Below are 27,082 nucleotides of genomic sequence, written 5' to 3' on the forward strand. Positions count from 1 at the left end.
AGTGACAGTGGATGGACACACTGGGTTTGTATTTAAAATAATAATAATGAACAAGAAGTTCAAATAAATAAATACAATAGAAAAAATAGCAAAAAAGTGACTCAAATGTAGAAAAAAAGAATAAACACAAATGAACAAAAATATCCAAAATGATTAATAAAAATGAATAAACTAAAAAATCAGGCCCAAACTGAACACAAAAATAAATAAAATGTGCCGTGAACTTGTTTTTATGTAGAATTACTGATATGTACTGGTGAATTAATAATAATATTAATTGGTAAAACCCATGCAGTTGGATCAGTGCCAGTGGACGGACACACTGGGTTTCTGTTCAGTTCAGGACAGACTGGACTGAAAAAGACACTTTGAATTTACTCTGAGTTTTAATGAACATCTACATGATCAGCCAATTAAATGTAGGAAAATACTGATTTATACTGAAATAATGCAAATACAGAGGATTATTTTCTCATAAATGCTGATAAATCACTTAGGGAATGTTAATATAGTGAAAAATCCTTTAGGAACTGACACAAAAGGAGCTCTGGGTTTTGAAGAGTTCATTTTCTTCCTTTACTGGCCTTACTAAGACATTTTAACCCAATAATGAGTTACTTTTTTTAGATGATACTGAACTAAATTTAATCCTAAATATAAACAAAATTTAAACCCAGTGTGTCCATCCACTGGCATTGATCTGACTCCATTTCATTTATTTATTCCTTTTTTTGCTTATTTTTTGTGCGTTATTTATTATTATTTTGTACATTTTCTTATTCACTTGTGTTCATTTAATTGCTTATTTTATGTATTTTTAATTTTGTTGTCCCTTTTTTATTTTGTCTTCAAATTACTTCAGTTTGTGCCTTATTTTGTCCATTTTGTTGCTTGTATTATCCTTTTTTTTCCCACTTTCAGTACTTTTTTTGCTTATTTTTTCTACAATATTTATTATTTTGTAGGATTTTTTTTTTATGTTTTCATTCATTCTATTTATTATTAATGTACATAAACTTAGTGTCCATCCACTGGCATTGATCCAACCCATTTCAATTTTATTTATTCTTTTTTTTTGCTTGTTTTCTGCGCATTATTTTTTGTACATTTTCTTATTCACTTGTGTTCATTTAATTTCTTATTTACTTATTTTTAATTTTGTTGCCCCTTTTTTTATTTTTGTCTTTAAATTACTTCAGTTTGTGTCTTATTTTGTCCATTTTGTTGCTTGTTTTATCCTTTCTTTGTTTTACTTTAATATTTTTCTGCTATTTTTTTACATTTATTATTTTGTAGGTTTTTGGGTTTTTTTAAAAATAATTTTCATTCATTTTATTTATTATTAATGTACATAAACCCAGTGTGTCCATCCACTGGCACTGATCTAACTCCATTTCAATTTTATTTATTCCTTTTTTTGCTTATTTTCTATGCGTTATTTATTATTTTGTACATTTTCTTATTCACTTGTGTTCACTTAATTTCTTATTTTATATATTTTTAATTTTGTTGTTCCTTTTTTTTTATTTTTGTCTTCAAATTACTTCAGTTTGTGCCTTTTTTGTCCATTTTGTTGCTTGTTTTATCCTTTTTTACTTGTAATATTTTTCTGCTTGTTTTTCTACATTTATTATTTTGTAGGGTTTTTTTTAAATTGTTTTTGTTCATTTTATTTATTATTAATGAACATAAACCCAGTGTGTCCATCCACTGTCATTGATCCACTCCATGGGTTTTCCTGGGGAATCAATGTTGGAGAAGATGACGGTGTTTCCACGGTAACTACGGAGCTTCTAAACGTCCAAATATGGTCAAATCTGATGACCATGAAAAGATGAAGAACTGTATTTACATCAATAACTGACATGTATGACAGGATCAGAGGTTCAGAAGTTACCTAACAGTTCAGATCAGCAGATTCTTTGGTAAATGGAGGTTTGGGTCTTTATGGGTTTACACATGAACCATAAAAATGATCCAAATAACAGTACAGTGATGTTAATCCTTTTAATTACACCAATCAACCTGACACAAACAATAAATTCAATGATCAGTTCTAATCTAGTCAAACCATGACAGTGAAGTTGGCAGGAGTTCCAGGGCCGTCAGAGGCTCCAAACCGCCGTGGGCCCCTTAAGGTGGCGCCTTAAGGTGGCGTCCATCCCTTCATTGGAGGCACTTGGATGATGATGAATCCCCGTTACCTCTGGTGAATCTAGCGCTTTCTCTTTTTGAGCATCTCCAGGTACATGCCGATGGACTTCTGGATGGAGTCCTTGGTGATGAAGCTGACGAAGTTCTGGATGTCGGCCTCCCTCTTGGACGTCAGTTTGTCGATGGTCGGCTTCCTCATCATAGACTTGGATCTGTCTGGCGTGGTCTGGAAAGGACACGTGTTCATTATTAGCAAACGGAACCCAACAGTCAAGGCCTTCACTCTCCTTAACCCAGTGGTTCTCAGTCTTTTTCTGTGGGGCCCCCCTTTGGAGCACGAAAAATCTCCAAGCCCCCCTCAACCCCAACAACATTGTACCTGTGGTGCAATTATTACTTTTATTGAAAGAAACCAATATGTAAGAACTTTTTGCTTTTCCCTGAATAATTTGTTGTGTAAATTAAAAATAACGTAGATTTTTGATTGAACAATACAAATGAACTCAACAAGACTGCTCCCTGAGACATATTTTTCAAAATAAAAATAGGAAATGTGTAATTATCTTACAACTATGACAAGACGGTAAAATTTTTTTAGAACAACAAACACATTTTGGTAACAAAGATGAACATTTTAACAATATCAGTGGCTGCAATGAGCCCGTTTACGTTGCACATCTCAGAACATTAAAGTGCAAACTGTACAAACTGTGCAAAACAGAAACACTGCACATTTTTCTTTTCCAGTCAAATCCTTGTCCATTCTCCAAACCTAAACTCTTTATCCAGTCTAGTGACAGATCACCATGGCAGTAGATTTGTTTGTTGTATGTTCCTAAAATGACTCCAGGGTGCTCCAACGCTAAAACATTAGTTCCACCTGCTACATGTTGGAACCTGAAGAAAAATAAACACCTAGGAATGATCCCATGCCCCCCCTGGCAAGCCTTCGTGCCCCCCTGGGGGGGCCCGCCCCACTTTTTGAGAAACACTGCCTTAACCCCTAAGGACCCAGTGTCACAACGGTGGCACTTCCAAAAGGAATTCTTCTCTATATTTAAGCGTCCTTAAATGATTTATCACCATTTACTAGGGCATTAGTGACTCCAGAATTTTTCAGATGGACTTATTTGTCAATAAAGTTGAAGTCGAGTCGACTTGTCATGTGATGGCGTCATCACATTGACAGCGGAGGAACAACACAGACACAGAAGTTCAACAATGAACAACTTGTACTAACGTTCACTGGAACATGACAATGTTCAGTAAAGAGCAGAATAAAAAACTAAGACACAAGCATCAATCCTTCTCAGACATTTAACCAACTAAACATAGGTTAACACCTGGAATCTGTTAAATTTAACTGAACAACATAAAGTGGTTAAAGGTTCAGACAGCGGCAGAAAAGACACACAGCATGTTAGAGAAAAGAGTGCATTGTCTGAATGAACTAAATGAACAGAATAATCCAAACCCACTGTCTGTCCACAGTGTTCTTCAGTATCGGTGGTGCTTCCATGGTTCAGAACATTACTGAGACCAAGTTTAAACAGATCACAGTCAGTTTAGTTCCTACTCTGAGTCGTCTTCTTCCTTCAGTCTTGGTCTTGCACTAGTGATGCACGGGTTGTTTTTTGTTTTTTTTAACCCGCTTTGTGGAATTTTTTTACCTGCCCCACAAATAAAATGACATTTTTTGGACCTGCACCAACCCGACCCGGCTCCGCTGATCCGCACATCACTACCACTCACTGCGCTCCATGTTTTCATGTAGAAATGAGAGTATCCACATGCGCTGAATGAAGGCTCGTGTCCTGTCAGGTGATGGAAGGGACGCAATAACACACGACTAGTCGACTCCTCCGAAGTAACGTCGACTTGTGCCACAGATGTCCACGCGTCAACAAACCGACTCTTCAGTTATTGCCCTACCGTTTACTGTAACATTATCTTCTATCCCTGCTTAGACTGCTACCCCGCGCCCGGCCCCAGATAAAGCAGAAGGTAATGAATGGATGATCTTCTATACTTTGTGTTTTTTCAGTGAAAATCATGCATTTTCCTACATTTAATTTACTGATCATGTAAATGTTCATAAAAGCTCAGAGTAAGGTGTGTTTATTACATCAAGAAAAGAGAAAACTGAAGAAAAACTGATTAATTCAGCAAAATCTCTCATTAACTGAACATAAACCCAGTGTGTCCATCTGCTGTCATTGATCCAACTCCATGGGTTTTGACTGGAGAATCAATGTTGGAGAAGATGACGTGTTTCCACGGTAACTGCGGAGCCTCTGAACATCCAAATATGTCATATCTGATGACCATGAAAAGATGAAGAACTGTATTTTACACCAAATATTTACATGTATTGATTGGATTAGCGGTTCAGAAGTTAAACAGTTTAGATCAGTAGATGCTTTAGGTCGTCAGTGGCTGTTTGGGTCTTTAAGGGTTAAAATAGATTCTAGATAATTCTGAAATTGTAAAATATCTGATATAATCTTTTTTTTTTCTCTTATGAAAGAAAACAGACAGTTGTCATCTGCACTAATTTGGTTTGACTGGGATGAAATGTGATTTTTAAGCTTCAATTCAAACATAAATACAGTGTGTAGACCAATTAGACCAATCCAGTAACACATTCAGATAGTCCAGATTTCTTTTGTACTTTAACAGCGCCCCCTTCAGATACATTTGCATACTGCTTTTCTATGAATTATCTTAGAATAGTCAGTAAGTAAGTACATTTTATTTAAAGAGCACTTTTCACAGACAGAGTCACAAAGTGCTTTATCAATTCAAATCAGAATCAAATTAAGTTTACAGAGACCCAACAGAATCCTCCAGGCAAACACTTGTGACTGGTGACAAGATATTAAGACCTCAGACTGTTTTTATTTAGCCCATATTAAAGTTTCTATGTCTGACATTGATGACTTCTCATGCCTCCCACTGCCTCAGACTGATATCATTATATCACACATTATACACAGGGTGTGATTTGTGTGTGTGTGTGTGTGGGGGGGGGGGGTCAACAGCCCCACTGGTTTTTACATCTCAACTTCTGCTCAATGAATTTCATCCTGTGTGTGTGTGTGGGGGGTATAACCAACCAAGGTTATTATCGTTAATGAAAACTAACAAAATGACGAAAACTAGCACTTCACCGTCCGTCACTTCTCGTCACGTGTCGTTTAGAGTCGTCTTCTGGTCCTCACTCTACCTGGAAACATGCAGACTAAAGCAGCAGAGTCCTGTTTGGGATTTATGGGAATACGACAGCGAGGAAGGAAAAAGATATGAAAATGTAAAATGCGTGCACTTGAAAACCCTCGGCCTGACTTATCAGTGCATGACAAAGTTTTAGAACAGACGGGCCAACGGACGACCAACTGGTGACAATACCCTGGAGCAGAGTGGCTGAGGGGAAAAACGAAACTAAACATTTAGAAAAAACTACAACTAAACAAACTAGCAAACCTGCTCTAAATACTAATTCAAACTAACTGAATTAGAGAAAAAAAAGTCAAAACTAAATCCAACTGAACTATGATGAAAAATCCCAAACCATTAAACCTTGGAACCCACCTGGGATGGCCAACCACTTGGTCATGGTTTGTGTGGCTGTAGTGAGAAACCTGGTCTTCAGGGACCAGCTGGTCCACCAGTCCTATCTTCAAGGCCTCTGCAGGGTTGTACATCTGGCCCAGCTGCAGGGACAGCTCTGTGGTCCGGTGGCCCACGGTGTTGGTCATAGTGTCCTTGAACCTGCACACAGGGCCGCAAAAATAACCCAAATGGTACTGAGACTGAAACTGAAACTGGGCTTTTATTTCAGGATAAACTCTACTTGTTTAAAGGGAAGATGAGACTTGAAGCTGACACTTTATGTCTGTGTTTGATTATGGGGACATTTTACCGACACCAAGGAGGTTCTGTTTTTGCTGGGGTTGGTTTGTCTGTGTGTCCGTGTGCAATAACTTAAAATGTTATGGACGGATGTGGATGAAAATTTCAGGGAATGTTGATACTGGCACAAGGAACAAATGATTAAATTTTGGTGGTGATGGGGGGGGGGGCACAGGGGCCCACTGATCTGCCTTGGTGGAGGTCTGCGCTCTCCAAGTGCTTCTAGTTTATTTTGTATTATTTTGTTGTTTTTTTTAAGCCAGGTCTGTCTCCTGGCGTTTAAGATGTAAAGTCGGTTCAGTCTTTTCCATATGCTTGAGTTTTTGTTTTTGGATATTTAGTTTTTGTCTGTTTGTTGTACCTCAAACCACACAAAGGATGCAAGTCTAAATTAAACCAACACCTACACATTAAGTGACAAGAAAAGAATTCACACATTTAAGCCAACTAAAATTCAAAATCATGTATTGAACAATTAATGGAAAAACACACAAAGTCAACACACAGTTTACCCCCAAAGTCCAAACTCAAAAAAATCCACCAACCAAGCAAAATCAAACACAAAATTTCCACTTTAGGTTTGTAGCAGTCTTTTAGAAAAGGGAAAAAAAAAACAGTTCAGTTTGTTTGAACTAAAAATTCCACTCCGGGTTTTCCACAGTCGAGAATAAAGCAGAAAAAAAATTCAGTTCATCTCAGTTCATTTGTAAAATTAAAAAAACAAAAACAAAACAAAAAAAACCGCACAGTTCAAATTTTTTTGGCTTTGAGAAAAAACACAAATATTTTACTCACGTCCAGTCCTCACAGTCCTATCATTTAGTCAGTCAGTCAGTCCAGTCCGTCTGGGATCTGGACCAGGTTATGGCTGCTGCAGTACTGGTATGGGGACATGACCGGCTTCTGATGCAGAGGATGAGTGGATGAGATGAACCAGTGGAAAACGGAACAGAGATGATGCGGTCTGGAAGCGATATGGTCGATTAAGCGGACATATATGCTGGGGTTAACTGCTGTACTTTGTGTGAAGGCTATGAGCGGTCGCTCTGATGCTTCTACACTCTCCATACTGTGCCGACTGTGGAATGTGGATGTGGGGTATTTAAAAACTGCTGCTAACCGGGAGTGAATGGGGTGAGTGAATGATGTGGTGACGATGTCCGGGGTGTATGTGGAGGCAACCAGGCATGCTACGGGGGCGGGGGCAGGCAGGGGCAGGGGGTTGAACCGCATTACGTAATAAATTCCCGTTATGTAATAAAAGTTCAAAATGTAATAAGAATGTCACGTCATCTTGTACTAAAGCCGCATTATGTAATAAACTGACGCATTTTGTAATAAACTACATCAACGCATTATGTAGTAAATTTTTTTGCATTATGTAGTAAAGTTATTACAATTTGAGAAATTTATTACAAAATGCACTTGACACATTTTTATTTTAAAAAAATGCAATAACATGGTTCATTATGTAGTAACGATCCAAATTAATATTTTCAGAGCAATTTAGAAGAAATTAGTCACAGGAGCTCCAGGTAATGGAATCAGAACTTTAACCACACAGTTTACAGATTAATTTAGCACATTGTTACTCTATTGCCGTGTCAGTTGTGTCTCATACAGTATCTTATGATCTTGGAAAAATGTTCCTTGACACCCTCAGATTGAACAGCAAACATTTATGTGCGTTTTATCAATTTATGTCACAGAGATAAGCTCCAGTCCATTTTCCTGAAAATAAAAATGTGTCAAGTGCATTGTCATAAATTTCTCAAATTGTAATAACTTTACTACATAATGCAAAAAATTTACTACATAATGCAATGAGGTAGTTTATTACAAAATGCGTCAGTTTATTACATAATGCGGCTTTAGTACAAGATGATGTGACATTCTTATTACATTTTGAACTTTTATTACATAATGGAAATTTATTACATAATGCAGCTCAACAGGGTATGCTTGATGAAACTTAACCAAGTTGTCACAATATGAAGGAGTCACAGTGTTTATATGCCCCCCCACACTGTTTATCACAGGATCTGAGGTTTATTACAGGTTTATTATATTATTATTGAAGTACGTATGAGGTATGCTCCTAGTCAGTGTTTTATGTTTGGTTTTAGTTCTGACTTTTGTGTTTTATGTGTAGTTTTAAGTATATTTTTGTTGTGGATGTATGGATGGAATTTCTATTTTGTGTAACTTCTGCTGCTGCTGTCTTGGTCAGGACACTGGAAAAAGAGATTTTTAATCTCAGTGAGCTTTTTCCAGGTTAAATAAATGTTAATAATAATAATAATAATAATAAAATAATACTGAACCACAGGAGAATATGAGCAGAAACCCCAGGCTTCTGTCCTTTTCTATCCTCTTCAGATTATCAGCTCTTACCAGAACGGTGCTACGATGCCCAGCTGAGTCTCATTAAGGCCGATGCTGTAACGAGGGTTGTCGGCCATTATTCTGTAGTCACAGGTCATAGACATGAGACACCCACCTGCAGGACTGGAACCCTGGAGGAAGAGGAGCACAACTGGAAGATCAAACTAATAATAGAATATTTCTGTGTAAATATTACAGTATATGAGGACTGAACACTTCACCAGGAGAGTTAGCCTCATATAACTCAGACACAAATGGACAAAAGTCTGTGGACATGTTGGACACAGGTCTGGGATACAAAACAATAATGATAATGTCAGAATAGTTTTTATTATGGGATAAAAATTATATTGTTTATTAAAATTGATGTTTGTGTGTCCGATCCTCATGACCAGGACATCTGACAGCTGGAGACATGATGTGTCCACATATTTATGTCCATATAGTTTAGAAACATCAGTATTTCACAGAAGTTTAATTGTAGAGTGTTTTATTCATTAAAGTTGAAAACAGGTGAATCAAGACGGAGAGAGGAGGTAATGTTTTATCAGTGGAAGTTAATTGGTGCCAGGATTGTTTCATAGATCAGACTTTATTATTACCAGTAACAGGTGGCTGACACAACGTTAAGTTTAGTTTTCCTTCTGTTATTTGCTTCTTTCACGCCTTTTACTGATTCACTTTCACTCCTTTATTCATTCCAAACACTGACGCTGCAGCAGTAAATGGAAAACACAGTGAGCTGCAGGGATCAAGTGTGAGCAGCAGGTGGCGTTTGTGTTCTACGTACGTTGATAGCAGCTATAGTGACCATGTTGGAGCCGTAGAGTTTGAGCCACATCTCCTGAACAGCTCTCCAGAACTCTCCACATCGCTCAGGACTCTTCCCGTACATCTCCATGATGTCCAGTCCTGCTGAGAACACCTTAGGGAGGCTCTGGATCCAAGAAACACACACAAATACACATTAAATACATTAAATGCACAAATACTCTGACCCTGCAGAAGACCAGACCCCAAATACAGTAGTCTGGATCTTCTGTGGACCCGCTGATGTGGACCTGCTGCTGATGTGGACCTGCTGCTGTGGACCTGCTACTGCTGTGGACCTGCTGCTCCTCCTCCATCTTCAGTATTCATGTATGCAGACAGCTGTGATAGTGTTTATGATACAGTTCCATAGATGGTAGAGGTTTGTATTACTGGTACTAACAGCTGCAGTAGTACACTGATAGTTACTAAAAACTTACAGGCAACAGTTGGTGGAATTATTTTGGTTTTGTCTAAAATTTAAGTTTTGTGAAACAGACAATCACTGACATTTCAACAACGAGAAAATATCTAAAAGGTTGAAACAGTGACATAATCCTGCTGGAACACCACCAGATCTATGTGCTGCTGCAGGAACAGGATGATCTGAGCTGCAGAATCTGGTCGATACAGCGATGAGCAGTCCCTTTACCATCCACACCCACTACAGGGGTTCTGAGGTGACGTCCACACCTCCACCACCACACCAGCACTGAGATGATGAATACAGCACTTCGGCCTTCGTCCACTTTTCCACAGACGCCCTCAGATGTGCAATGACATGTGACCAAGAGACAACTCATCAGTTTCTACAGTAGTCACACACCAAGTGATCAAACAGAACTGACTGTTTCACCCAAATATACCAAATTTTGTGCCTCAAAGTTTTCAGTGACTGTCAGTGTAGTATATCCACTGGTAGTACTTGTACTTGTACTTCTCCAAAACTAAACATGGAAAATCAGCGTTCAGTTTCTATGCTCCATAGATCTGGAACAAACTACCAGAAATATCAGGTCTGATATCTGAGAGTCTGAGTTCTTTTAAGTCCAGGTTCCAGACTCACCTGTTCACTGCTGCCGCTGACTAAAAGGATTTGGACTTTTTAAATGTTTTATTCTCCTTCCAAACTCTGCTCTGCAACTCTTACTTTAATATGTGGTGTTTTATATTTTTGGGTTTGTGTGTTATTTTCTTACTTGCTGTTTTTAATCACCTTTTACATGTTTCTTTTATAATGTTTTAAATGTGTTTCTTTTTCCCTTGTCCTGTGTGAAGCACCTTGAATTGCCTTGTTGCTGAAATGTGCGATACAAATAAACTTGCCTTGTATCGTTGTATCGTTTCGTTGGACACTTTTAAGAGGATGCTGTGCGATTTAGAGAGGGAGACATCTGGTTGCAGATGTTTTACCTGACGCACTTTTGTTTACATTTCATGAGCACTTTTTGAGTTGACTTTGGAAGGTTTGACTTGTCTGTGTGCTTTTTATGTATTTGTTTTATGTATGGAAGTCTGTCTGTAACTATTTAATGTACTGCTGCCCGTCTTGGCCAGGACACTCCTGAAAAAGAGATTCTTAATCTCAATGAGGTTTTCCTGGTTAAATAAAGGTTAAATAAAATAAATAAAAATCTGCAGTAGTATTAACAGGTATGGGTATTTGTACTAGTTATTGGTAGTTCTATTTACATCAGTTCTAGTTTTTATCAGTTTTAGTTCAGTTTGTTGTACATCCATGTGACTCCCCCATCTCCCCTATCTTTCTCTCTCTCTTTAACCCTTTCTCTTCTCCTGTCACTCGTCCATCCTCCACAGTCTGCTTCTACTCCAGGTTTCTGTCTGTTAAAGCTACTGTTTCCCTCCTCTGCCTCCACGTGTTTACTCCTGGAGGATTCTGTCGGTGTCTGTACATTGGTTTAAGACTCTGGTTTGGATCTGCTCTAAACGGAAAGCTCTAAAGAACATTTGATTGATTGACAGAGAGTTTCCCGTACCGAGGTGATGATGAGGCCTCGGCAGGTCTTATCCATCTCCAGCTTCTCCACGCTGATGCAGATGTCTGTGAGAAATTCTAAGCTGAGGCTGTTGACTGGAGGATTCTGCAGAGACATCACAGCAACACCTACACATACAACACACACCTCAATTAATTTGGAACATGGAATAAAAGTACAAGTATTTTCCATCGCAGGATACAACAAGTCTTCCTCAAATCATTGACCCACTCTCTACAAAAATGAAGGTTTGGGCTTTTTTTTTTTTTTTTTTCACTGTTTCCTAGTGTTTTTTTGTTTTCCCTGTTGTTTCCAGTGTTGTCAGGATTTACCTTTATTACCTTTGCTGTGTTTTTACTGAGTTTGACCGTGGAACTGCTTTATGGAGTTAAACAGGCATCAAAAACAGCTGGACTTTGGGAGCGTGAATTAGGATGGTTGGTTTTTGAGGAACATTGGTGGGAATCTGCATTGAAGATCATTCACAAAACCTCCATTTGTGCCTGTTTGACTTCGATCCAGTTTAGAGTTCTATTTAGATGTCACTAGTCAAAGACGAGGCTGGCTCAGATTTTCCCAAATACGGTCGATGTTTGTGACAGATGTTTGTGAACGTTCACCCTGGAATCTGACACGTGTTTTTTTCTTGTCCAGCCCTGACACATTTTTGGCTAATTTATTTCAACACTACGTCCAAGATATTTTCAAAAACTGTTGACACTTCACACGCATTGGTATTTTTGGTCTTACGGAAGCTATACCGCTACTAAAGAATTAGAAGTAATAGCTTTTAACCTCCCTAATTGCTAAACGCCACCTATTTCTTAATTGGAAATCCACAACAGCCTCTTCCAGCACATGATGGATTAACGAGGTTATGTCCTTTTTAAAAGTACAGCAAATTAGATATTCAAAACAGGGAAACTAAAACAAATTCTACAATAAATGGAAACCGTTTATGGATTTTTTTTGAGACAATGTAATCCCCCCCCCACTTCCTTCCTTCCTTCCTTCCCATTCATGTAGTATGTATGTATGTTTTTTTTTTTCTTATGTTTATGTGACCACTTTAATTATTTTCAGACTATGTCTTAGTATTCTTTTCATTGTATTGTTTGTCAGGTTTCATTGTAATTTGTTCCTAAAAAATATACAAATCTAAAAGTAATGGTGTTTACAACCTGGTTAATGTTGACATCAGTGTGCCATGGTATTGGTATGTACCTTTAATTCTCTTGCACACACATAAATAAAAACATGAAACAAAACAAAAAAAAAGCAGCTGGACTGATTTAGAAAAAAGAGACAAAACTAAAACTACTGGGACCAAATTCAAATACTAGTTACTTTTTTTTTTTTTTTTTACTTCATTTTAGTAAATATTTAGCCTCTTTTTTCAGTTTATTTTTATTTGTTTATTTTCCTGCATTTGTTTTTATTTTACTGTTGTTGTTTTTTTTACCCTCAGCCCTCGCCACAGGGTACCTGTCATCAGTTCCGTCCATATGTGCAAAAACTTTGGTGCGCACTGATAAGTCAGGCCGAGGGTTTCAAGTGCATACATTATGTTTTATGTTGTTTTTATTTTTCCACGTGTTTTGAGAAAACCTTCTGGTATTTGCCGCTAAAATATAAGGGTGAAACAATGAATGACAACACATATGACCCACAAAACCAGTGTTTATTAAACGGTCTTAAATCGTTTAAAGCGGTTTCATTCTTACATCCCATGAGCCAGAAACCATTAGGGAAACAAAGCTCAGTTTGCATTTGCATTGTTCATTGCGTTTAGTGCTGTTTTCGTGTTCACTGAAATTACTGTTTTTACTTTATTTCATGTCACAAATTTACATTTTCACAGGTAATTTTACTTAAACTTTTACAGCCTTGTCTGGAATGAAAGATTTCAATTCATTCATGTTAGTGGTTCTCAAACTTTTACAGTGGAGTACCCTGTGAAATATACTTTTTTTAGCCCAATACCCCTAACTCTGGCTTCAGCATTTTTGATTGAAAAAATTAGGCTAAATTTGTTCCTGTGCCAAGGTTTTGTTTTTATTTTATACAACATATTTAACTTTAATATATTAAAAATAACACATCTTTGTAAGTACATTTTGCAAAATAAAACTGAAAAGTGCCCTCTTTCATTGATAAGAAAAATAAATTGGACATTAATTAATAAATTAACCTTTCATCAAGAAAAAGTAATTACTTAATTACTCAAACAAATTCATTTTGATAATATAAAATACAAATGTTCTTCAATGTTACCAAAGCTTCAACATGATTGACAATAAACTATTTGATGAATATATTTATTATGTTTGATATTTCAGTATAATTCTCATTATTTATTTTGTATTCAGTACATGAAGATTTATTTCATGTATTTTTCCCCAAAAAAATTCAACTACCCCCTGCGGATACGGATACCCCTATGAGAAAGACTAATTTATGTGAATACTGAAAACCAATCCATTGTATGGAATATGGAAGCTACAAGTTTAACTTATACAAGAAAAAAAACCCAAAGGGACAAATCATTGAAGAACACATGTTGTAAACAAATGAAATGACATATGTGAAAAGAACAGAGAAGACGCCAACATGCTAACCTGTGCTCTGGTTGAACTCCACATTGATCTTAGGTGAGGTGGAGTTCTTCCTCCGCTGTGTGACGACCACGGAGACACACACACTCTGCCATGATGACTGCAGGACGCCAGCTGGGAGACAAAACCTGCACAGAAATACAAAAACTGTCATAAGAATATGATCGAGGCACAAAATTTAAACATATTTAAGACAATGATATTTTGCTCAGGGCTGTAATGAGGATTATTATTCAGTCTTTTATCAGATAGAAAAAAAACAGTAAATTATTGGAGGTAAAACAAACAATAATTCAAAGAAGTTTAGTGCGAGGTCCAGGACATCCCAGATGGACCGCCCTACTTTATGATCCTAACTGTTGAACCAGACCAGTTTACCACAAATATTCCACAGAACTGTAAAGGTCTAAATGCCATCTGAAACAGACTCAAAGGGAAACATGAAAAATATCTAAAACTACTGCGTCACAGATGGACAAAAAATTAACATCTGTTTTTTTCCCAGAATTCCACAGTTCTCCAGTGAAGTTCCTCTGACATTTTCCTCCTCAAATGTATTCAGTGTAAACCTTAAACCCTCTATTTTACAACCCAGTAAATGGTTATAGAGGAAAAAAAATATATGATCAAACCTAAATAGAAGAGTTTAGACAAATGTCAGCGTCACAGATGGACAACAAAAGGAAATATCAAATTAAACCTTTTATTTCAATTATCAATATCATTACATTTATTTACAATATTTACAACATACAATAATATTAACATTATATTCACATGTATTTTGCACAGATATATGCATTTATTATTTTAAACACTGTGTTTAGAATATGACATAAATAATAACAGTCAAATCTCAGTGTATTTGAATAAATGTAGTTTATTTATAGAGTTTATAAAATGAACCCAGAATGACGACACTAAACTGGGTCACTGTACAAACATTCACACTCACTAAAATACTCACATTTTTTTCTGATTTCAAAATACATTTCTCTGAAAATATAAGTAATTGCCTACCCAAATATAAGTTTGGTGTAGATTATTGTAATTTAATTTTTTTGACCAGATGTTAACCTTCCCTTGACTTTTCCCTTTAATATTCAGCAGCTAATCCAGTGGTTCCAACCTTTTTTCTCCTGACCCCATTTTACACACAATTTATGGCGACCCCAAACATTTAAAACAGAGACTTTTTTTTTTTTTGCAAAAATGAATTTGTTTGATCATGTAATAGTTTGCTGTACTATGTTGCAAATAAAAGTTAATTTCAGAGGACATTTAGTCTATATAATGTGTATTATTGTGGACAGAGGCAGTAAATCCAGGTGTAGATTACTGCACAAAGGAGAATTTTATTTTCCTGGGTCAGGATCTGTCCAGTCAGTCCAGCTGTGATTTACAAGGAGGACAATTAATACTGAACAAACAAGAACTGAAACTATGAGTTATGAAATTAATACATGTAAATAATGGCAGTAAATTACAGTTTTGCCTCAGTTATTCATAAGATAAATGTACCAAACCTGAAAAGTGACAATAAAATAAGCAAAATACTTGAAAAATAAGGGGGAAAAATGAACCAAAAAACCTTGAAATATGGCATAAAAGTGAATAAATACTTCTGAAGTGAGCAGAAAATGAGCAAAATACTTGAAAAATGGGCAGATTCATTATTTCATAACATCCAGAACCCTGTATTTATTCTGTTCACCCTCAAAAACTCAATCCATCTACAGATCTAAACTGTTTAATACCTGTTGATCCATTAATCTTACCAATCCATGTTATAACTGGTGTAAAATACAGTTCATCTTTTCATGGTCATCAGATATGACCATATTTGGACGTTCAGAGGCTCCATGCTTACCGTGGAATCACTTATCGTCTTGAAATATGAAGAATAAACCTTGAAATATGCATAAAAGTGAATAAATATTTCTATAGTGAGCAGAAATGAGCAAAATACTTGAAAATTGGGCGGAATTCATTATTTCATAACATCTAGACCCTGTATTTATTCTGTTCACCCTCAAAAACCTGATCCATCTGCTGATCTAAACTGTTTAATAGCTGTTGATGTTGTTGGGATTGGCTCTTTCAACTCAACACAGATTATTTATTTGTAATTTTATTTTAATTTTATCAATTAGTAGAATTTCAGGTGACCCCATGTGTGATCCTGACCCCAAGGTTGAAAAACATTGAACTAATTATTGAATGGTTGCAACTCTAGTTTTGAGAGTAATGTAAACCCTGACCTCATATTTATTAAAGCAGAGACAAAAGCTTCCACATGTGATGAAACAGAGTGGTTACTTCTGTCTGCTTTTAGTCCACCTGTTGCAGAGGTGTTAAACTCATTTTAGTTCAGGGGCCAGATTCAGCTAAATTTGATCTGAAATGAGCTGGACCAGTAAAATAATAAAATAATAAAATATAAATATGTCAACTCCAACTATTCTCTACGTTTTAGAGCAAAAAAAAGTAAATTGACATTATGAACAGGTTGACATCTACAAACTGTCCTTTCAAAAGATGGGAATAGAGCTGCAACCGATTAATCGACCCAAAGTGATCCAAAAAAATCATTCAACCACAATTCTCCTGAATCAAAGCTTTGTTTCCTTTACTTCTCTGCTGTTAAACATCGGTTCCACTGTTGTGTTTCACACGGACGCAAATTGTGACGCACAAAGAAGCTTCAGTTCAGGAAAACTGCAATAAAATATTTCCCTTCAATCAGTTCGAGGCAATTAATCGAATCGGGAATTTTTGCATTGGCTTCATGCACCTAATTGATTAATTGGTTACAGTTACAATTCTCTTACTAGCCTATAAAGCACTGAATGGTTTAGGCCCAAAATCCATCAGAGACCTTCTAGTCCAGTATGAACCATCCAGACCACTCAGGTGGTCTGGTGCAGGTCTGCTCTGGGTTCCAAAAGTCAGAAGTAAACATGGAGAATCAGCGTTCAGTTTCTAGGCTCCGTAGATCTGGAACAAACTACCAGAAAATATCAGGTCTGATATCTGAGAGTCTGAGTTCTTTTAAGTCCAGGTTCCAGACTCACCTGTTCACTGCTGCTGCTGACTAAAAGGATTTTGACTTTTTAAATTTTATATTCTCTTTTGAAACTCTGCACTTCACTCTTATTTTAATATGCGTGTGTTTTATAGTTTTGGGTTTTATGTGTTGTTTTCTTACTTGCTGTTTTTAATCACCTTTCACATGTTTCTTTTATAATGTTTTAAATGTTTCTTTTCCCCTGTTGTTGTACTTCAGTGTCCTGTGTGAAGCACCTTGAATCACCTTGTTGCTGAAATGTGCTATACAAATAAACTTGCCTTGCCTTACAGCGAATACAGTGAATAACATGAACAAACTGAAAAATAAGTGTAATTTTAACAATATTCTGCCTCAGTTTATCATTTACACATGTACATTATAACTTACAGATCACAGTGGATCTACAAATACACAAAACACTGAGTAACAGGCAGAATATTATTAAAATTGTACTTACTTCTCAAGACATTTCAGGTTATTCGCTTTTTTTTTGCAAAATTATACATTGTTTTAGTGTAAATACATGAAAATATTTACATTTACAAAGAGAAACACTTGGAGTTGTCATTATTTTTATATTATTATGATAGTACTTGACTGGTCTGACCCACTGGAGATTGAATTGGTCTGAATGTGAAACCTGAACGTAAAGTGTAATTTTTGCATTTCACAAATTCATCCCAAGGGCCGGACTGGACCCTTTGGTGGGCCAGATTTAGCCCCCAGGCCACATGTTTGACACCTGTGAGTTGTTGGAAGACTGTTGTGTAGTTTTATTGGACTCATGTAGGTCCAGCTCCAAACAAGCACCAGGACAAACAGAAGGTCAAAGCCACTGAAACCAGGGGCATACATACACAGGGACAGCAGTCTGCTAACACCGGTCTGAAACTGTCCTCTGCAGCTGGACAGACCCGTTTCAACTTTGTCCCAGATACTGAAGCAGCACAGCTAACAGTTAGCATCACAGGCTAGCAATGTTATCAGACTTATATGACTCCGCCAAAGGTGTTCGTAAAAATACCTTTACGTCGACTTCAAATACGTCTGTGTTTTATTCCTGCACATGCACACGTACCTGCGAAGCCGCATTTGTTCCTCACAGCAGCTCTCAAAGCCATTTCTGCCCCAGTTTCAGAAGCAGAGCGAAGAAACACACAAGTACTTCCGCATTGGAGTGACGTCAGCCTGGAGGCGGGGCCAGAAGTTGGAAACGAATGACTGTAGAGCGGGTGAGAGTAAAAAAAAAAAAAAAAAAAGTAAAAAGTAAAAAAAAGAGTAAAAAGTAAAAAAAAAAAAAAAAAAAAGAGTAAAAAGTAAAAAAAGAGTAAAAAATTTAAAAAAAGAGTAAAAAGTAAAAAAAAAGAGTAAAAAAAAAGAGTAAAAAGTAAAAAAAAAAAAGAGTAAAAAGTAAAAAAGGGTAAAAAGTAAAAAAAAAGAGTAAAATTTAAAAAAGAGTAAAAAGTAAAAAAAAAGAGTAAAAAAAAGAGTAAAAAGTAAAAAAAAAAAAAAAAAAAAAAGCAAAAAAAAAAAAGGGTAAAAAGTAAAAAAAAAGAGTAAAAAGTAAAAAAAAAGAGAAAAAGTAAAAAAAAAAAAAAAAAAAGAGTCAAAAGTAAAAAAGGGTAAAAACTAAAAAAAAAGAGTAAAAAGTTAAAAAAAGAGTAAAAAAAAATTAAAAGAGTAAAAGAAAAAAAAGAGTAAAAATTAAAAAAAAAAAAAAAAGTAAAAACTAAAAAAAAAGAGTAAAAAGTAAAAATGGGTAAAAACTAAAAAAGAGTAAAAAGTAAAAAAGATTAAAAATTAAAGTAAAAAAGAGTAAAAGTTTAAAGAAAAGAGTAAAAACTAAAAAAAAGAGTAAAAACTAAAAACAGAGTAAAAAGTAAAAATGGGTAAAAACTAAAAAAAAAGAGAGTGAAAAGTAAAAAAAGAGTTAAAAGTAAAAAAGCGTAAAAGTATTAAAAAAAAGAGTAAAAAAGAGTAAAAACTGACAAAGAGTAAAAATTTAAAAAAAAAGAGTAACAACTAAAAAAGAATAAAAACTAAAAAAAATTTAAAAAGTAAAAAAGAGTAAAAGCTAAAAAAAAAAAAGAAGCTAAAAATAGATTTAAAAAAAAAAACAAGAGTAAAAGCTAAAATAGAGTAAAAACTAAAAAAGAGTAAAAAAAAAAAAAGAGTAAAAACTAAAAAAGAATAAAAGAAAAAAAAAGAGTAAAAACTAATAAAGTAAAAACTAAAAAAAGAATAAAAACTAAAAATGAGTTAAAACTAAAAAGAGTAAAAACTAAAAAGGTAAAAACTAAAAAGAGTAAAAACTAAAAAAGAGTAACAACTAAAAAGAGTAAAAACTAAAAAAGAGTAAAAAATAAAAAAAGAGTAAAAATAAAAAAGAGTGAAAACTAAAAAGAGGAAAATCTAAAAAAAAAGTAAAAACTAAAAAAAGAGTAAAAACTAGAAACAAGTAAAACTAAAAGAGTAAAAACTAAAAGAGTAAAAACTAAAAAGAGTAAAAACTAAAAAAGAGTAAAAACTAAAAGAGTAAAAACTAAAAAAAGAGTAAAAACTAAAAAAGAGTGAAAACTAAAAAAGAGTAAAATCTAAAAAAAGTAAAAACTCAAAAAGAGTAAAAACTAAAAAAAAGAGTAAAAACTAAAAAAAGAGTAAAAACTAAAAAAGAGTAAAAACTAAAAAAGAGTAAAAACTAAAAAAGAGTAAAAACTAAAAAAGAGTAAAAACTAAAAAGAATAAAAACTAAAAAAGAGAAAAACTAAAAAACAGTAAAAACTACAAAAAAAAGGTAAAAACTAAAAAAACAGTAAAGACTAAAAAAAAGAGTAAAAATATTAAAAAGAGTAAAAAAAAAAAAAGTAGAGAAAAAAGTTAAAAGTAATATTAAGTAGAAATGATAAAATTGGAGAGTCCTATGAGACTTTTTGCATTTTTCTGAGGGAAACAGGAATAATAATAAGATATAAATTTTAATGTATATAGAGCAAGCCCGGATTAACCATATGGGCAACTGGGCAATTGCCTGGGGGCCCGCGATGTCTGAAGGGCCCTGGGTAGCTCAGGCATGACGAAAATATCTGGTTATCTTTTGCTTATAAATGAAACTGTCCGCTGTCCGGAGCTATTGCACTGCACAGAAACCCTGCTCCTGTTGTCTGTGACCGTGAGCTGAGACCCTCTCCTCATTGGTCAGTCCAAAAAGCAAATCAGCTGTGATGCAAATCAACGTGCGTGCACTGAGCGGGATGTGAGACGTCAAGAACTATGCGACATACGTACGCGAATCAAAACGATGTTTACATTGCACTTACTTTAACTCTCTTGTTGAATTCTGAGGTGACAAGTGGATTTCTGTTTAACTCTTTCTTCGCCAATGACGAGATTTTCCGTCAGTCCGTGTTTTCACTTTCATGCTATAGTTGGAGCTGTTGCGGATCATGTGAAATACTTTCCTTAGTCCAAAAACAAACAATTAAGCAGTTTTTTCAGAAAAATGAAGGACTGGGTTAAACGCTTTTGCACTGGAGTCTCCGTATCCCATGGCAACGCATCCAGCGTCAGTCACTGAATGAGGAAATGCAGACTGTGCAGGAACCGCGCGCAGTTTCAAAAGCCTTAAAGATGATTATGGAGACAGAGTCTGACAGTTCAATATGTGATGGAGCTACAGAAGAACCATTAGAGACAGGAACGGAGAAATAGAAGGTGAGGGAGACGGACTCGGGAAACACGGAGCGGCTCAGGTCCGACACGGAGATGGGGGGGGGGGGGGCACGGAGCGACAGAAAAAATGACAGACAGGAGGAAGAGAGAAGAGACATTTATAGAGGACATTCAAGGAGAAGACAGACACAGACATGGGACAGACAAAGGACAGCTAGTGTTCATCTGTTACAGTGAGTTCAGATTCAGACTGAGGACACAGAACAGATTCAGCTGTAGAATGTCAGCAGGGACACAGGTAAGACACTGTTGGATTTAGCTTTTGTATGAAATAAATAAATATATTCATCCAAAGATAAATAACTACATGTCCATATAATTATTTACAGATCAAACACAGCAGGTGGTCCAACAGGAGGACCTGGTCCAACAGGAGGACCTGGTCCAACAGGAGGACCTGGTGCAGCCAAAGGCCAGAAATCTACTGTATTTAGTGCATTTGTTTCTTTTTTTCTTGAAAATGAGGAATATTGAAGTGTTTATATCAAAAAGCTAAACTAATATGTTGTTACTTATAAATGATGTATGTAAATGTGTAAAGTTTAGAAGGAACCTGGTGCTTTAGAAGATGTTTGGTCTAAAGTTTGGTGTGGATTCCACTAACATTTTATGGAATAATGGAATATCTTAGAGCTGTTTGTTATTATTATTGTTGTTATAATTATTTTATTTTGTGATTTTGAATACAGTGTTATTGTTGGTAAAGAAGAAAGAGTCAAAAATGTAAATAGGAAATCAGTTTTATCTTGAAAATCAATGTCTTCGAAAAAATTCAATTTTCTCAGTTTTTTGCTCTAAATTCATTTTTTTCCTGAAAATGACCAATATTCAAATATTCATATCTCACGAACAAATGAAGATAGAATAAAATTGTTTTTTGTGTTTAAAAGTTGAAGTTCTGTTCTTTCTTTTGATGTATTCAGTGTTCACATACTCCTAACACAACATTTTCAGTCAGCCTCCACAGATTAGTGAAAATGACCGAAAAGGCTGGAACTGGCTACCAACTCACTGGAAAATGTTCTGGAGGGAAAGAGTTAAAATTCATATCTGAGTCTATCAGATTATGTTTGTGTTTTGTCTGTGGGCTTTTTCTGACGATTCAATACATTTGTGTTGGCAAAAAGTGTTCTTAAATATATACTGGATACTTTGGAAATGGTTTCTTATTTATTTTTTGTGAAAATGGAGGACACTTCCCTCTCTTTCTAATGTAGTGGATCAATTTTAGATTATACTGATGCTAATGTGTTTTGTTTTCATATCGTCATATGCAAGTGAGTGGCCTTGACAAGAGGCTATAGTGGTGCACTTGTAGTTCTACGAGCATTTACACATTTGTACATCAAAATGCATTTGATGATAGTTAGATATTGAAGTATGGGGTATATTTACATATATTCCTGGAATTTATTCTGTATTTTGCCAGATTATAGGGATCCTGGGGTTGTGATGATGGGGCCCTTGAATATTGTTGCCCAGGGTACAATGAAGTGTTAATCTGGCCCTGATATAGAGGGTCTGCACGTGACGTCAGCGCTAGTGGAAGTCAGAAGTCAGTCATTTTAAAATAGTGGTGCATGTACTTGGGTGTATTCTAGAGGTGACATGTGGTTATAGTGCAGCTGAAGACAGGCTTGAACACTGCGCCCCAACCAAAAAGAATTTGACCAGCTGCCACTGAAAAGGAGATCCACAACAGTGTGATATAAAGGTTTACTGCTGTTATTATTATCGGCTGGGAACATGTTGAGGATAAAAATAGAGACAACAGAGTTTATAAACTACTGGGACATTGACAGAGTCAAAGAAGAGTATGATGATGATGATGATGATGATGATGATGATGTTAAATGGAGTGAAATGTAACCCCTGAGTATTAAAGACTAACTGCATCCTGTCCAAATCTGAATGTGTGTCAATCCATCTGACTTATCCTGAAACGGACCTGAACCTGATGGATTTACTTGATTTGACCAGAGCCACACAGTAAAGAAAGGCTGTGAAATTAACTTTATTGGTTCCACATGGTCAATATGTTCAAACTGACTGTGATACAACATCCCCAAATGTATTCCTATTCACGGCACAGTCTTAAAATCTGAGGTATACACAGTACCTGTGTAGAACGCTCTGACACACCTGTGCATTTACATACATTTAAAAGTATCAGTGACAAACAAAACATGGATTTGACTGATGTGTTCATTAGTGTTGGAGTCAAGACCGCGCCATCCGAGACCAAGACATTTCCAAGACCAGAGGGTTCAGAGACCAGGACGAGACCAAGAGGAGACCAAGACATTCAAGGGTCGAGACTGAGACAAGACCCAAACCGTACATACAATGAAAAACTATTAGAAGAGTGAAGGTAAAGTAAGAATTCTGTATCTGAAGACTCATTTACAGAAACAGTAACAGTCATGACGACAGTCTCTGCTCTTTTTTCAAAGCACCATAATGCAGGAAATCTCAATTCTTACTTTATTTTTCTGGGTCAAAAATCCAGCATCCATCAACTAAACAGCAGCTGTTTGATTCACAGAATTACATAATCAAAACTAGAAAAGCACTGGGAGAGTGCAGACCTCTGCCAAGGTAAATCAGCCCCCAAAATGTAATCATTTGTTCCTTGTGCCAGTATCAACATTTCCTGAAAATTTCATCCAAATCCATCCATAACTTTTTGAGTTATCTTGCTAACAGACAACAAAGAGACAAACCCTGATGAAAACATAGCGGTGGAGGTAATAAAATGATGGGACATACCAAGCCTGAATGAAGTGCAATGACAAAACACTCAAACATCTTCACCATCCAAAAGAACCCCATGAATATAAATGCAGTATTTTTGGTCACAGTTCTTGGTTCAGTTTGGTTTTAGATGTTGTTTTACATACAGTATATTCTTAGTGACATTACAAACGCACAGGTCATCTTAAAATCCTGAGTCCGTACAGTCCAAGGCCGAGACAAGACCGAGTGAAAATGCACCTGAGACCGAGACGAGACCAAGACGTTAAAAAACACTCTTGAGACCAGTCTAAAGTACTACAACACTAGTGTTCATCAAGGTCAGCTTTATTTATATGGCACATTTAGAACAACATAAGCTGCACTAAGTGCTGTACAAAGACAGAAGTAAAATACATGATATAATAACCTAGTAAGAATAAGAATAAAATATATTAAAAATGATAAGAACTGATACAAAATAAATAGGATAAATAGGATACAACATCTAAAACACAACCAGTAGATTAAATAGTCACATAGTCACACGTTTGTATTAAAGAGGAACAGTTTTGGTTCATCTTTGCTGTTTTTGTAGCATTTTTCTCTATGGAGCTCTCCGACAGTTTCAAAGTACATATGCACTGTCATTACCACCACCACTCCCCCCCACCCCCCCCCGCCCCCCGTGACCATGTGCATTTTTTTTCAATGATGCCGGTCATGAGAAGACAAAAAATGGTGATCAAAGCTGTTACTGGAGTGGAGTGGGAAACTTCAACTCATCAAATGTCTGCAGAAAAAGGGGTTAGCCCCCCAGGACATTCATGCTGACATGGCTGCTATAGGCCACAGGTGTCAAACTCCGGTCCTCGAGGGCCACTATCTTGCAGGTTTTAGATATTTCCCTGTTCCAGCCCACCTGGTTCAATTAATGATCAGCTCATCAACATGCTCTGCAGAGGCCTGATAACGATGTAACGGCTTCCAAGTGTGATGGAAGAGGGAAATATCTAAAACATGCAGGATACCGGCCCTCGAGGACCGGAGTTTGACACCCCTGCTGTAGGGGACAATGCTCCAGCTTTAACAACTGTGCAAAACTGGGAAGCTGAATTCAGGAGGGGTAAGGAGAACCAGGGAGGGGTGAAAAGCAAGCGTTTTCATGAAATGTCTGTAGTACTACTTTTCAAAGTCCTAAATTATTTATCCAATGTGGCTTTATCTTGAAGGAAACTATGCAGTTAGTATCAGGAAAGGTTGAATTTAATGTATGCCAAGTTTCATTGCTGTGGAAGAACTCCGTCTTAGTCAGGCTATGACCTTATCAACCCCCCCTCATATGAAATTGTCGTGAATTTAACGCCTCAAGGAGCAGAGGAAATTGAATTTCCTTTCACACTTTCGTTTGTAGGGATCTGAGTTAGTCTTGCTCAGTCCACCACAGGCCTGGTCATCTTCACAGCGTTCGATCGTGTGCTGTAGTTGTTCTCCACCCACCCACATCCACCGACCAGCCAGGAATCGCAGACCGGTCCACACCTGAGGAACATTCAGCAGAGAACACAGAGGATGAGCCACTCAAACACACAGTTAGTGTCCACTGTAGAACATGGACCTACCATGTCAGTGGTGGCCTCTTGGATCATCTCTTTGGCGTAGTCGTGGTCATCTGGAGTGAGCAGGGTGGCCAGGTCGTAGCGGTGGCTGTTGGAGGCAGTGGAGTTCCTGACCTTCAGAGACCTGCAGTGCACTAATGCATCCTCCCACGTCTTCTTCTCCTTCATAAGAATCAGAGGTTCATCATAACATATGAATGAACGCTGAGTGGTGCAATTTGCACTCCTCCATCTGATGCATTTGTTGAATTTATGAGCACAGTGTTTATTGTCTTTTGGATTTTCTGAAAAAAGCAGAAGAAATGGCATTTTATTGGATGCACATTTCAGATATACAGATAAATAAATAAATAAATAAATAGATAAAAGAGTCATTAAAACAGAACATTTTTCTGAGGTTATTTGACCAGGAGTCTTGAACTCATCTGGATGTGACCAAAGAGATATAAAGGACAAACAAAAAAAGAAACATGAACTATGAATTATGGGTATTAATAAATGTTTAGATTAGTTATACAATGGAAGTATATGCCACATCACACACATCTGGAACAGACAGACCAGAGGTAGCTTTATGTTGCTCTCTGTGTTTGTCATTTAAAATCCCTGTGTTGGTTTGAAAAATGTTTTCATAGATAAAACACGGAAAAGAGCATTTGCAAAACTTTCAACCTATTTTCAGTGGATTATTACGATAATATAACCTTAGCTTCACCCTCAATTTACAGATTGAGTTGACAGTATGAGTTTGGATATAAAGCCTCTGATCGAGTAGAAAACCAAGGTCTGGGTTAATGATGGGACGCCTACTCTTACTGTCCAACTGAATTTTTTCTGTTAAATAAATAAATAAATAAATAAATAAATAACGCTGCAAGCAGCATTGGGTGGGACCTCGCACTGGGCGTTCTGCCTCCCATGCGTTCCGCCTCCCGTACCTTCCACCCCCCGTGTGTTCCGCCCCCCGTGCGTTCCACCTCCCGTGACCGTCGACACCTCCGCTCCACTCACACCTCTCCGCCCTGACACCAGCCCCTTCCCTTTTGCATCCGTCCTCCTTTCATCCCTGCAGAACACCTGCGCCTTTGTGCTGAAACCACCATCACCTTTTAATGAGGCTTTGATTTTGCAAAACTTTTTTTTGTGTGTATGTGTGTGTGTGTGTGTGTGTGTGTGTGTGTGTGTGTGAGACACAATCCGTTTGAGTGACTTGAAATTCTATGAACAATTGAACATAAAACTCATAATTTACCGTTTTAATTAAGGCTTTGATTTGGCAAAACTTTATTGTGTGTGTGTGTGTGTGTCTGTGCATGTGTACCATTCACATTTTTATCATGTCCTCATTTTTTTTCTAGTTTATATATATAAATATATATATATATATATATTTATATATATATACACATATATATATATATATATATACATATATACACATATATATATATATATATATATATATATATATATATATATATATATATATATATATATATATAATTGGCAATTTGCCAACTTCCTGTTGGATATAGCTCTTTGACGTCCACCTGAACATTTGTAGTGCTCGATGTAACGAACATTTTGGCATTGTTTTCATGTCTCTTGGTCATTCCTGCTGGCTGCTATGGCGGTTTCCGTGGCGCTAGAGAGCCCATTTTGGCATCTACGGGGTTAATTTTTGCAATTTATAAAATTTTTCACCATACCTGACATACGTGCCAAATTTGGTGAGTTTTCGAGCATGTTTAGGGGGTCAAAATCCAGTTCAAAGTGGTGGCGTAAAAATAATAATAATGGTAAAACACGAATGAAAAACAATAGGGGCCTTGCCTTCTGGCAAGTCCACTCACTGTGTGAGTGGACCTGCCCTCTCGGCTTGGTCCCTAAAAAAAAACATATTTTAAAACAACCACAGTGGACCAAAGTGCAGTCCAGAAAAATAAATAAAAATCAAAATAAAAGAATAAAATACAACAACAGTTTAAAGACATAAAACAGCTGCACAATTAAAAACAATGTCATACAGAAGACTAAAAAAGCAAAATAATGGAATAA

At 36.3% G+C, this 27,082-nt stretch overlaps 1 protein-coding gene and 1 long non-coding RNA gene across 2 annotated transcripts; one reads left to right on the forward strand and one right to left on the reverse strand.

The window, feature by feature from the left end:
- Window positions 1–1,993: 1,993 nt before the first annotated feature.
- Window positions 1,994–18,064, reverse strand: eci1 (enoyl-CoA delta isomerase 1). The gene is given in 10 exon segments (XM_030130675.1): window positions 1,994–2,363; window positions 2,365–2,380; window positions 5,746–5,791; window positions 5,793–5,925; window positions 8,461–8,582; window positions 9,242–9,388; window positions 11,259–11,386; window positions 13,877–13,958; window positions 13,961–14,001; window positions 18,022–18,064. Coding segments are annotated over 10 exon segments (906 nt in total). The 3' UTR covers window positions 1,994–2,215.
- On the forward strand, window positions 2,890–8,911 carry LOC115416796 (uncharacterized). The gene is made up of 3 exons (XR_003935025.1): window positions 2,890–2,900; window positions 4,930–4,934; window positions 8,739–8,911. It is a non-coding gene; the product is annotated as an uncharacterized LOC115416796 (long non-coding RNA).
- Window positions 18,065–27,082: the final 9,018 nt, after the last annotated feature.

Source organism: Sphaeramia orbicularis, unplaced genomic scaffold, assembly GCF_902148855.1.
Source record: "Sphaeramia orbicularis unplaced genomic scaffold, fSphaOr1.1, whole genome shotgun sequence".
Taxonomy (NCBI): Eukaryota; Metazoa; Chordata; class Actinopteri; order Kurtiformes; family Apogonidae; genus Sphaeramia; species Sphaeramia orbicularis.